Here is a 12,232-nt window from a genome sequence, read left to right on the forward strand (position 1 = left end):
ACAAAGAGCCAAGCCCAAACAACACAGTTAAAATATAGCATGCTAAAATACATAAGAATAGTATAAAACATAATAAAACCAACAACATTATAAAAACAGGCATCAAACCAAAAACAGTAACAGTAAATTGAATGTCTCTCACGGGTGGGCGAACTGGTGCAAAAATGCTTTAGGGGATAGGGATGGTGGATAAAGTGTATAAATCACATGGCAGCAGTAAGATAGAGAGTAAAGTATGGTGGATCATTATAACTTTGGATACAAGTAATAGTAAAGTGCAAGGATGAGATTTTGGGTTCTAGCTTTTTATTCACTTCATTGCCATACTGATTAGTATCTTTCACTGTGCCATTCAAATGTGGAAGCCTCAGGAAAATCTTCATCAAAATAGTGGTGAAACACATCACAGCTATCCCCTTACCATAGAACTGCCTACCCCTGGGTAAACTTGTCAACCTTACTTTTCCAAAGTCAGCTCCACTTCTCTATCCCAATCTTAAAATTTCAGTACCTATGAACCAGCCAATATTTCCAAAAGTGCAATGGTATCCACTTTCCCTGTGGGATGAAAAATAATCACTTATTTATGATGTTCTATTTATGGATACCATAGTTCAAAAGAAACCTCTCAAGGTAGCTTACAAAATCCATAAAACATCAATAACATGCAATTAAAAGTCAATTAACAATTTAATAAGTAATAAAAACCAAACAGTAAGACAATCAAAGTCAAACATTAAAATCAATCACACACTAAAACCAAAGAACCATCAAATAGACCATAAAAGCATCGGGAGAAGGCCACTGAGAATAAATCTGTGCTTAAGGGTTCTTCCGAAGGACTTGGAAAGGGGAGGCCTGATGCATCCTATTTGGTACCCAGCTGTGCAACTGTGATGCTGCCACTGAAAAAGCCCTGCTCCTTATGCCTGTAAGCCACATTGTTCTGAAAGGCACAGAAACTGATAAGGCTTTGGTCAATAACCTCCATGTTTGGACACAATGGTAGAGGGGAAGATAGTTCTTCAGATAACTTATTCCTGAATTGTTTAAAGATTAAAACTTAAAACAAGTAGTCTGGGCCAGAACCATTCAGGGCTTGAAAGGTTAAAACCAGCACTTTGAATTGTGCCTGGAAGCCAATCGGCAGCCAGTGGAGCTGACGCAACAGAGGAGTAGTATGCTCCCTGTACACCGCTCCAGTTAACAACCTGGCTGCCAACCACTGGACTAATTGAAGCTTCCAAGAAGTTTTCAAAGGCAGCCCCATGTAGAGAGCACTGCAGTAGTCTATTCTGGATATAATTAGCACATGGCCCACTGTGGCCAAGTCAGACTTCCCAAGAAACAGGCGCATCTGGCGCACAAGTTTTAATTGTGCAAAAGCTCTCCCAGCCACCGCCGAGACCTGGTATCTTTCTCTCTCTCTCTTTACATATATTGATATTTATATGAGTATATTTATAGATGTGAATATAAGAATATATGTATTCATAAATATAAATCCATCGATGTATCTAGATTCCTGCTTTTCATTTAAACAAAAACACGAGGCAGTATTTGCCGATCAAGAACTTGAATTTCCCACCCCTTCAAAAGAGACAGAAGAGACATTTTGTTTGAATTGTAATGAAAACCATGTAAAACAATAACAATAACAACATGAACCAAATGATCCTGGCCAAAAGTACAAGCAGCATTTAATCTTTATGAGTGGATGGGAATGGGAATCAGGAGGCAGTTTGGCTGGGGAAATGTTCAAGAAGAGTTCTGGGCGAAATGGGTTGCTAAAGGAAGACTCCCTCAAGTCTATGCCAACAATAATAGATGGGACTGAAGGAAGTTATAGAGTTAGCCCTTCACTGTGAAAAACGGAAATGCCTTGGGACTTTATTTGCTTTAGCAATAAAGAAAGTGCAACCTCAAGGAAGAGGCAATAGAGCAGCCTCCTTCCCTGATAATTGTGTTGAAGACCACATCATCCAGTTAAAAATACTTCTGATGTTTAAATTTTACTTGTTGGTTTCCCTTATCTTGCTTTACTTCTATGTTTCTGTGTACATCAATATCTGCCCAGGAACTGTGATTAACTGAGGAGCTTCCCTCCTGACAACTGAACTGAAGTGATGGTGTTTATAATGTGGATAGCAAATTAATGACAATCACTGCCAGATATAATTCAATGGGAGACTATCACATAGTTGTGGTGAAAACTCAAAGGATGGGGGTGGGGGGTGGGGGTGTTCCACTTTAGGGAACACTGCCACCAAAGATTAGTATTCATCTAATTTAGGATCTCTAAGGGATCCCTTAGGATCCCAAAGATTAGTATTCATCTAATTTAGGATCCTAAATTAGTATTCATCTAATTTAGTATTCATCTAATAATACCCTTGATCTCCCACATAACCTGATAAACCTGATAAAATCAAGATACTTTCTTGAAGTACATTTCAAGTATCTGGCTGTGCCACAGTCTATCTCCCATTCTTTTCTGTTGAACACTTTGAAAAATTACAAAGTGGGAGTTTTCACTGGATATGAATGAAACATTTGCTAAGACAAATGGTAGCACAGATAGAGTTTCTCCAAGAGCTGGTACAGTTCTACTCGAATATACACATTTCCTGTGTATATTCCTATATGTGGATACATGGATAGGTCTGGCTGAGAATTAATAATGATATATCTGCAATGCATTGTTAAATATTTTTTTAAATCAGGTGAAGCCTCTGCTTGTATGGTTTCACAAATGGTGGAAGCTCCTTCTTTGGAGGCATTTAAACTGAGGCTGGATTGTCATGTCTCAGGATACTTCGATTGTGCTTTTCCTGAATTGCAAGGTTGGACTACATGGCTCATGTGGTCTCTTCCAACTCTATGATTCTATGAACTGGATTTACAGTGTAATATAATGTTGATTGGTTCTGTGGCAAAGCAGAGAACAGTGCTAACTAAGATTGACAGTATGAACTTGAATCAATGGCCTAAAAATGCACAAGTTTTCCTAAATGGGGTTGTAGTACAGCTTTGTATTTGAACTTATAGAAAAACAATTGCCCATGTAGCCTGATATTCTTGTTATGACTATGACAATTCAGCAACATAATCTCCAGCTGATAAGCCTCTTCTTCAACAGTCTGTTCCTCTGTCACATTCCAGACCTGGTTTTCTAGCATGCCAGCTATTGTATTGGTCTCTACATCTTTTGAGCTGGGAGAACAGCAATATGCTGTCTGTCTTATGAACGCAGCTGGCATTTTTAATTTCGTCAATTTTCAGCTCTGCTTGTTGCTGTGAGATGTGTGTCAAGGCTATTTTCTCCTTCAATACATGGACACATTGAACTATCCACTTTATCAAAAGAATAAATATTTCTGCCTGTCTTGTTAGAAAAGATGCTGAAGAATTAAATTTCTGGGCATTTAGCAACTTTCCCCCTGTTGTTCCCCCTGTTTCTTCAGGCTACATGCTAGGCTTTACGTGCTCACCTGATAATGAATCAAGGTATTTAGTCGCTTCCAGTCACCCTCAATCTTGGTGGTTATATCTTCATCCTGAAGGACCACACGTGCTATTCTGCCCTGGCGCCACTCTGCAAAGAAGTAAAAAAAGAAGGAATAGGCTGAGGGTTATCTTCGTGGGCTTAACAGCCCACACACACCATGATGTTGTCCCCAGTTGTCCCCAAAACATTTTGTTATTTTTGGACCTTATTGCAGGACAAAACATGTTAATTTGGTTTAGCCCTGCATTCAGGAAAGTCTCTGAAGTGGGGCCAAAACTATGGAGCAACCCAGAAGGACCAGATTCAATGAAGACCAATCCGCTGTCCATAGACTGCCACAACAATTCCCTTTTCCCTGCACACAGCGAAAACAGCATGACTCAAGTCCGTGTCATAGTCATTACTGCAGGGCCAGTCTAGATTAGCCATGAATTGAGCACCCAGTGTAGATGGACCCTGAGGCAATCAGCATAGAAAGCACTGTTATTTCAGTGGGAGAGGTACTGCAATGAAATGCTGATCTTTTTAAGGAAGGAGAAATGGATTAAAATATCATTCTGCTGATTCCTGAACAAACCCAGTTGACAATGTTAGTGCAGATTGGTTCCCTACAGTTTAAGTGAAAGTAATCCCTAGAGTTGGAGACACCTTGCTTTAGCTACCTTCTCTAAACTTTACAAAGAATTTACTAAGGGGACTTGGAAAATCAGGCAGTTCAATGGTTAAGCATCTAAAGGACACACTATTTAGGAGTAGTGGAGGGACAACTGATATCAGAATCACTAAGAATATTACAAAGGACTAGGCCAGTCTTTAGCTACTATAGGACACCAATAGCATCTCCATCATTATAGAGATTACAATGCAAACATTTTCTTGTAGAAAATGTTAGGCTCTCATATTACTGCTCTATACAAGAAATGTGATAAAGTGTAATACTGTATGCATAGTATTATGAACCCTGTATCCATGTGGTTGATCCTAGCAATTTCATTTATCCATGCCTGACAAAATATGTCTTCTCTGGGCATTTCTGAGGTAGTTCAGCACAACTATATTGTATTTTTGAGCCCGAAACACTTCATTTCAATATGATTTGTCATCATTTGCAGATTTGCATATCCATGCAAAGTTCATGGATATATCCCCCATGGCTATGGGGAACACATTGTATGTAAAGTTATAGGATTTTGCTCTATGCATCTGAATGGAGGATAATCCAGTGCATCTGATGAGATCAATAATATTTCACAAAAAGCCATGTTATCATGAATTTGTTAGTCTTAAAGATGGCACATAACTCTATGCTGGCTTTGCAATCAACATTATTCTATCTGACTATGAAAAGAATCTTAAAGGCAGACTTCAATACCATCTGTAAGCAATATTCTCCTACCCAAGTCCATGTCAACAGCTCGCGGCCTTTGTGAGTATGGGACATTTTTATACACTGCATCTAAAATCTTCTCTTTGACCTGTGTGATGGTGTCACAGTTCAGCACCTTGACGGGAATCTCAGGACTGTTTTCGTTGTCAGGATTCACACAGTTCAAGATCTATAAAGAAAAATGAATGAGAGTATTAATCTGAATTCAGAGAAGTCCATGAATCACCCGCATGTAACCATAGTCATTTTCACTGTAAACCTCATGTCTTGAACCCTATTATATTTTAAAATAAGAGAATAAATTTGAACAACAGAGAAAGGATGTGGCGATCTGGTAGTATGTACAAATGAATTCAGCACAGTTCAGCATCTATGCATAAATCTTTTAGCTATTGTTTTATCCTACACAACTGGATATAGCTTGCAAACATGTATCAAGTACACAATGTTTTTGAAAAACAATTCATAATTTCAATCCACATAATGAGCCAATAAACCATTAAACCAATGCAGCCACAGTTATTGAAGTAAAGTTACGAACTAACAGGTACAACTAATAGCTTGTTTCAGCCACTATTTATTATTCTTTCAAGGATGTCAACTGGCATGTGTGTGAAGCAACAGAGAAAACACGAAAATAACCAGGCAGTATGAAATGGTTAGGGTGTTGGTCTGGCACTTGAAAGGTCTATGTTGCACTCCAGGCCTGGAAACGCCTATGACCACCACACCATACACGAGTCCAGGAATATAAGGAACAGTCTATTGTAAGAACACATAAAAGCATATAAAATCAAGAGTAAGAAAGGAAGATATATACTCCAAAAAAGTTTATCAACAGGTGATAACCCAACAGTAATTCTTTGGAGATTAACTATAGTGCAATAAGAGCCACATAATTATGTGCAATTATTTTTGGAACAGTCCTGGATTACGATTGTAGATAGTGTGATTTTTAATAGTGATTGCAATGTTTTATATGTTTTAATGTGCATTTAATTTTAATCTTTAACTTAATATATTTTAACTTTTTGTTGTTCCAAAGACATTGAATAGATGCCGTATTTAAAGCTGTCTTTCGTCCCCTTCGGGGTAGAGGAAGGTGGGATACAAGTAGAATAAATAAATAAATAATCCAAATGTTTCATAAAGTTCCAGAGGTGACAAAGTGTAGGAACAGCCAGAAATCACAGGTACAGCATAAGACCACAAGCAAAAAGGTATAACTAGTAAAAACTTGAACAGGAACATAGGAAACTTCCTGAATATATTGAATCCAAAACCAAGGTTTGACTTGAACCAGAAACGAGAGAACTCAGGCTTAGCTTCTCACTCTAACACAGCATTGCCTGAATTGACCTTAAGATATATAACTTACTGTTTAATAGACACCCATAAAAGCATTATGTTTCCTGTGAATTTCCTTCACAACTTTCCCATGTAATCTCTTTGAACTACACAATCTATTTTTGGCTGATTTGTAAACGAAGATTTTTGTTGATCTCCGCAGCTACAGGTGGTTCCTCCTGGGAACCCTCCTTATCACTCAGCTCTTCACTTGATTCTTTATCTGATGTTTCTACTTCTGACTCCCTGAATGTCCCTTGAGCCCTGGAGTTTCTGAGCCAGTTTTGTCACAGAGAGAACCATTATTTCCCAGACTCAAATTTCCCAGACTTGAAGGCCCATCACTTTGTACATATTGCAAAAGCTCACAATCCTCTCTAAATCATCAGTTAGATCTCTGGTTGATCTACAACATTCTAGTACTTTCTGAGCCATAACACTCAATGGGCGAACAAGTTTGCCAGTTTCTCACATTTTAGGATGAGATGAGGGAGGAGAGCCACATTTGCCACTCTGATTGAAAGAGGAGGCAATCCAGTAAATAACCTAAATTGAATAGGCTGCATGAGTTCTATTTAATCAGTACTGTATTGCAGCTAATATTATGGATAGGAAGAAACATACCAATAGAGCTAATGTATTAGCTTAAATATTATAAGAAGAAATCCTATAATTTTATTCTTCTTCAGTAAGGCATTCCTTGCCTGCTGGGTCGCTTGTTGTTTCTCAGGAAGCCTTGCTGGCTGGATGCATGCTCAAAATTGCCATTATACAAGGATTATCTGTGAGAAGGCCCACTATAATACAGAAAGTCTAAGAGAGGACAAAACATCCCACCTAGTTTCACAGCCCTGGGAGACAAGTACTTGGCATGTTCCCCAAGATATTCAGAGAAGGCACCCACTCACTAGAGTCTTATACTCAATCTGCTGCCGGATCAACTTGTCCTCACTTAGGGAATAACGAGCTTCCCCTGTAATAGCATCAATTGGCCCTTTCTCCATCTGTTGCTTGATCGCACAATACAACATGAAGAGCGGCTCTCCAGCACATTCCTGTTGGAAACAGAACACAATTCCCATATTAATAAAGCCAGAAGTTCTCCAAGGTAGACAAAAGGTGAAAAACAATAGTACAAGTCCAATTTTAAAGCTCTGCTTTCACAACTTTGCTGAACTTTAATTAATTTAGACTCATAAATGTAGTGGATTGACCTGAGCTGACAAATCTTTGGTTTCTACATATTACGCAATGTGATATAGAAACAGCTGCACTTTATAGTTGAAGATGTAACTTTTTTGGTTTGGTTTTTGCTACTTATCAAGAGGCAAAAGCAGCATAGTCTTTTGAATTTATTCTCTTCACTAGACAGACATAAATGTGGAAATAGCAAGCCCTGCTACCCCCCCCCCCCCCCTTCACTTATTACTTCTTTGAAAAAGAGCCTACATCCTCAAAAGCAGAACTGGGCAGTAGTTGTTCTCTGAGTCTGCACGATGGGTTCCAACGTATTGTGTACTGTGATAAATTGAACAGGGAGATAGTTCTTGTGGAGCCTAGATATATTCATGGGTTTTTCACTTTCCCATGAATCTTCCAACCCAAATCTTCACAATGGGAGGGCCAATTGTATACTATTATAAATATTCACAATTTCTCTCTGAAAGGTTGCAGCTCCCACATTAGCCATCTCCCTATAGCCAGCAATATATGTTGAGAGCTGCAACCTTTTCCCTGGACTTCCTTTTTACTCTTCAATCCTCATGTTACCTGTCAAAATTATTTATCCTTCCAAAAACCTAGATCATATTATACCCCTTGCCCAAGCTCTCTGCTGTCTTTCTGTCATATCCGTTCTCCAGCATAACTTACTTGTCCTTTGGTTTAACAGATTTAATGGCCTTGTCCCATCCCACCTTTGGCCCTTCTTCCTTGCTCAGTTCCTTCCCATAAATGTTCATCCTTCACACCACCTTCACCTAACAAAGGTCCTTTGCTGTTTATCATGACTCCAGACACTTTCTCTTGCTTCTGTTTATCATGACTCCAAAGCCCTTTATCTGATCATGTTTCTCTCCTGCATCAACACACTCCTCAAACATTGTCTTTTTCACAAAGCCCTTGGTTTATCCCCTTAATCCTTGTTCCAAATTCGAAGCATATTGCAGTTGCTCATATTTATCCCTCCCTACTGATGTCCCTCCTCCCCTCTCTATCCCCCATTTTTAAAAATTTAGATTGTATCACCCTTGAGGATAGGCTTTTGTCTATTTTTAAACCTATGGAACTCAAAAAATCAGCATTTGCAGTAGAGAAGACAAGTAAACAATCATCATGACCCATATTACAGAAAGAGAATAAAAGTCCCTTGGAACACATTTTAAAGCACTTTAAAATATAGTGGATTGACACAAAAGTTGCCATTTCAGGATTGTCTCAGACCCCGAGGTTTCTAGACAAAAACTTGACCTAAGTATGACTCTCTATCATGTCATTAAGTATTTCACATTAAGTTCCAGCCACAGTTGCTAACAGTTTTTCATTAAAACTGAGAGAGATAGCAAGAGAGAAAAATATTACGGCCGGGGGGGGGGGGGGGGGGGGGAGGAGAGAGAGAGAAAGAGAACACGTGTTCCTGTTTGAAAATTATGACAGAACTCTTACATAATGAGCTGTTCCCTGATCAAGGTGAAATGAGGATATTATTCCTTTTTACTTCCTCAGGGAGATGGAACAAGGGACAATTTATCCTATTTGTGTCTACCTAGAAGGTGGATGCAGAACAGAGAAAGGAGCGAGTACTGGAACCAGAACAACTGAGAGGGAAGGATGAAGTGAACTAATCCAAATTCTAAAACTTAGACATGTCAACATAGAACCTAACTTTGCAAAGACAGAATTATGTAATTTTCCTCCAAAACCTTCTCTAAAACATATATTCTCCATCACTGTTAATAATCTTTTTATTCACCTTGTGAAGGAAGAAGTAGCCTTAGCTTAATATTTAGTCTTTGTGTTTTGTTCTTCACATTGAGACTGTAGCAAAGTCATGTTGATTTTTCTTTATAACATTGTCGAAATCAGATCTTTTCTTTCTGCTTCCTCTGCTAAGACCTGAGTTCATGCCTTAGTAATTTTCTATCTTGATTACTGCAATCTTCTTTTGACTGCTCTTCCATTATCTCACCACATTCCTCTGGTTTCCATTCAGCATTCTGATGCTCAGATTTATTTCATCTGTCATTTAGATCACGTTACCCACTTTTGGTATCTCTTCATTGGTTACCTACTGCTTTTAGGATTAATAAACCCAATTTTCCTAGTTCCAACAGACCTCACAACCTCTGAGGATGCCTGCCATAGATGCAGACAAAACGTCAGGAGATAATGCTTCTAGAACATGGCAATATAGCCCAAAAAACCCACAACAACCCAGTGATTCCAGCCATGAAAGCCTTTGGCCATACAGAGAATTACGATTATTTTACAGAAATGTGACCCCCATTACCAATACGGCAGAATTCATGGCTGCACAGGAGTCAGAAGAGATTCACACTCAAAATCTCAGATAGACAATAAACAAACAAACAAAAAACAAAACAAAGGAGTTTATCCCATGGTGGGGGGGAAGTGTCATATTACCATGGTGTCATGCCCTATAGCATTATTCTTGTCTTATTTTCCTGGTGTTCCCAAAGTATCATTTTTCAGATTTATCCTTTGTGCCAATGTAGTCCCATCCACATCATTTTAAAAAGAAAAAACCTTGGGGAAAAAAAAAGCTTTTGGGATACTTGACTTTCCCCTCCAATCCCGCTACTCTAGAATAGAACCAAGCACTTGATCTTAAATATGACACCACTTGAGGGGAACCCTGACTTTCTCCTTGGATCCTGCTACTCTAGTATAGGGTCAAGAAGCTGATCTTACACCAGACTCCACTGGGAGGGCAACCTAACTTTCCCCTGTGATCCAGCAGCACTGCAGTAGACCATGCAGTTGATCTTACATCAGACTCCACTTGGAGGGAAACCTAACTTTAAAAAATAATGATGCCAGGCTCATGAAACAGTATTTGGGGAGAGAAATGTCAATGCTTGGTAGCAGACTGCCCATAGGAATGCTCCTTACTCAAGGAAGTAGCTGAAGTGATTCAATCCGGACAGCTCCTATTCCATGTGGTTTTGGGTGTTTTCTTCAGTTTTATCCTGATTCCTGAGTCCAGAAGATGTTCTCTGACCATCTTCTCCCCCCTTCATTTTTTGGACTGTTTCAGAGGGTTTCCTAATGAGCATGATGGATACTGATAGGAAGCTTCCCTGTGTTGTGAGAAGGGCTCCATCATAAATTGTACCGTTAATGAATGCTAAGTGTTTAGAAATGGGGAGGGGTGTGTGTGAGAGATAAAGTGCTAAAGCTACATTAGTTCATGTTCTGATCTTCCCTGTTTCTATAATCTCCTTGCTGGCACTTCTAGTCTGTTGGTTTAGTTTGCATCAGCATTTGAAATTTGAAAATAAAATTTAAGCTGGAACTCAGAACATGGAAGAAAGAAAATGGGATGAGGTCTAAAGTAAGAGGTTCTTTACCTTTAGGAATTTGTGAAGAAGAAAAGCGAACCAATTAGTCAACATCTTCTCAGCCACGGATTCGGTCCTGCAAAGAGATTAGAAGGTGCTTTAGAGATTAACTTCACATGAAACATATCAGAAATCACCTTTCTTCAGTTATCACTGTACATTTGAGTGAATATTGTAAAGTAAGAATAGCTGAAGTATGACCTTCCTTGCCGACTAGTTCAATGTCTTTGTCTTGTTTGAACTAAGAAAAAAAATCTGATTGCTTAGCATCCATTCCTTTCAGATTGGTTGTCAGGGCACCATGCAATGCAAAATAAATATAACATGAGGAGAACTCAAATGACATGACATTCCATCAAACCAAATGTTTGTGCATCTTTTGTCTTTTTATTAAACAAGAACATAAAATCACAGTTGGTTGGATTTTTGAAACAACCCAACAAAAACCACAACAGCAGATAATGTAATAAGAGAAAGCCATCTGTTTCATGAAAAACATTTTAAACAAAATTACATCTAACTTGCATCACATAATCAGTAGTGGGGAGTGAACTACGATTGGAATCTTATTGCGTTATCCATTGCATCATAAAATATGTGCTATGTCATCACAATATATAAATGTCAAGCCTAAATCTAACTGCAAATCCCATCTAGAACAGATCCACGGCATCCATTGCTAAATTGTACATCAACACTATACCATTGTGTCAATAGATTTTCTGTAGTTGGAATCAACTGAATTTAGAGTGCGCACAGGTTTGCAGTGACAACCAGTGATCCTATGCTGCCGAGACATGCTTCTATAACACGGTCTTCTATAAGCTATTGGGCTTAGTGCTGTCCAGAACCCAGCCTAGTTGCTATGCCTCAACTATCTTTTGGGATGGTTGGCTAACTTGTGAATTTTTATTCTAATAAAGCCTTGCATTAAGTTATAAACAGAGCAACATGTTCCCTGTTTTTGCCAGTTGCCCAAAATCTGCTGTGTAGTCTCTCCCCTGTTGTTAGCATTGGTATTACCTTCATTGATGCCTTTATTTTATCCTCCCATTATTGTCTACTTGCTTTCTATGAAACAGATGTAGACAAAACTAGAATCTTCTCTCTATACTGCTTCTGCAAAGCCTTCTTTGCCTGTCCCATTGCTCCATACACACAATGTTTCAGAACAGTCCTTGGCTTTCAGGGCCTGCTCCACCATATAAACCTCTCTCTACAGAAAGATATTTCAAAACTCCATAAAATTCAGACCTACGGTATTTCATATAACAGGCCTCTCCTAGAGTGGATTATGAAGGTGGTGTCAAACCGAAGTAGCTAATTTTTCAGATGTATTGTCTTACCTGTGACTGTAACTCTCCCTTCTTTCAACAAGCATATTATCACTTTGCTATTACAAACTGTCCA

General features: G+C 38.8%; 1 protein-coding gene across 1 annotated transcript in view; it reads right to left on the reverse strand.

Annotated features, from left to right (window-relative positions):
• The window catches only part of PLXNA2 (plexin A2), a 521,320-nt gene that overhangs the window by 37,340 nt on the left and 471,748 nt on the right, over window positions 1-12,232 (reverse strand). Inside the window, exons 23-26 of the mRNA XM_060772844.2 lie at window positions 10,832-10,898; window positions 7,151-7,297; window positions 4,905-5,064; window positions 3,492-3,595 (exon numbers count right to left, since the gene is read on the reverse strand). Of these exons, the coding sequence (XP_060628827.2) occupies window positions 3,492-3,595; window positions 4,905-5,064; window positions 7,151-7,297; window positions 10,832-10,898 (478 nt within the window). The remainder of the gene's footprint in view (window positions 1-3,491; window positions 3,596-4,904; window positions 5,065-7,150; window positions 7,298-10,831; window positions 10,899-12,232) is intronic.

This window comes from Anolis sagrei, chromosome 4 (genome assembly GCF_037176765.1).
Source record: "Anolis sagrei isolate rAnoSag1 chromosome 4, rAnoSag1.mat, whole genome shotgun sequence".
Lineage (NCBI taxonomy): Eukaryota > Metazoa > Chordata > Lepidosauria > Squamata > Dactyloidae > Anolis > Anolis sagrei.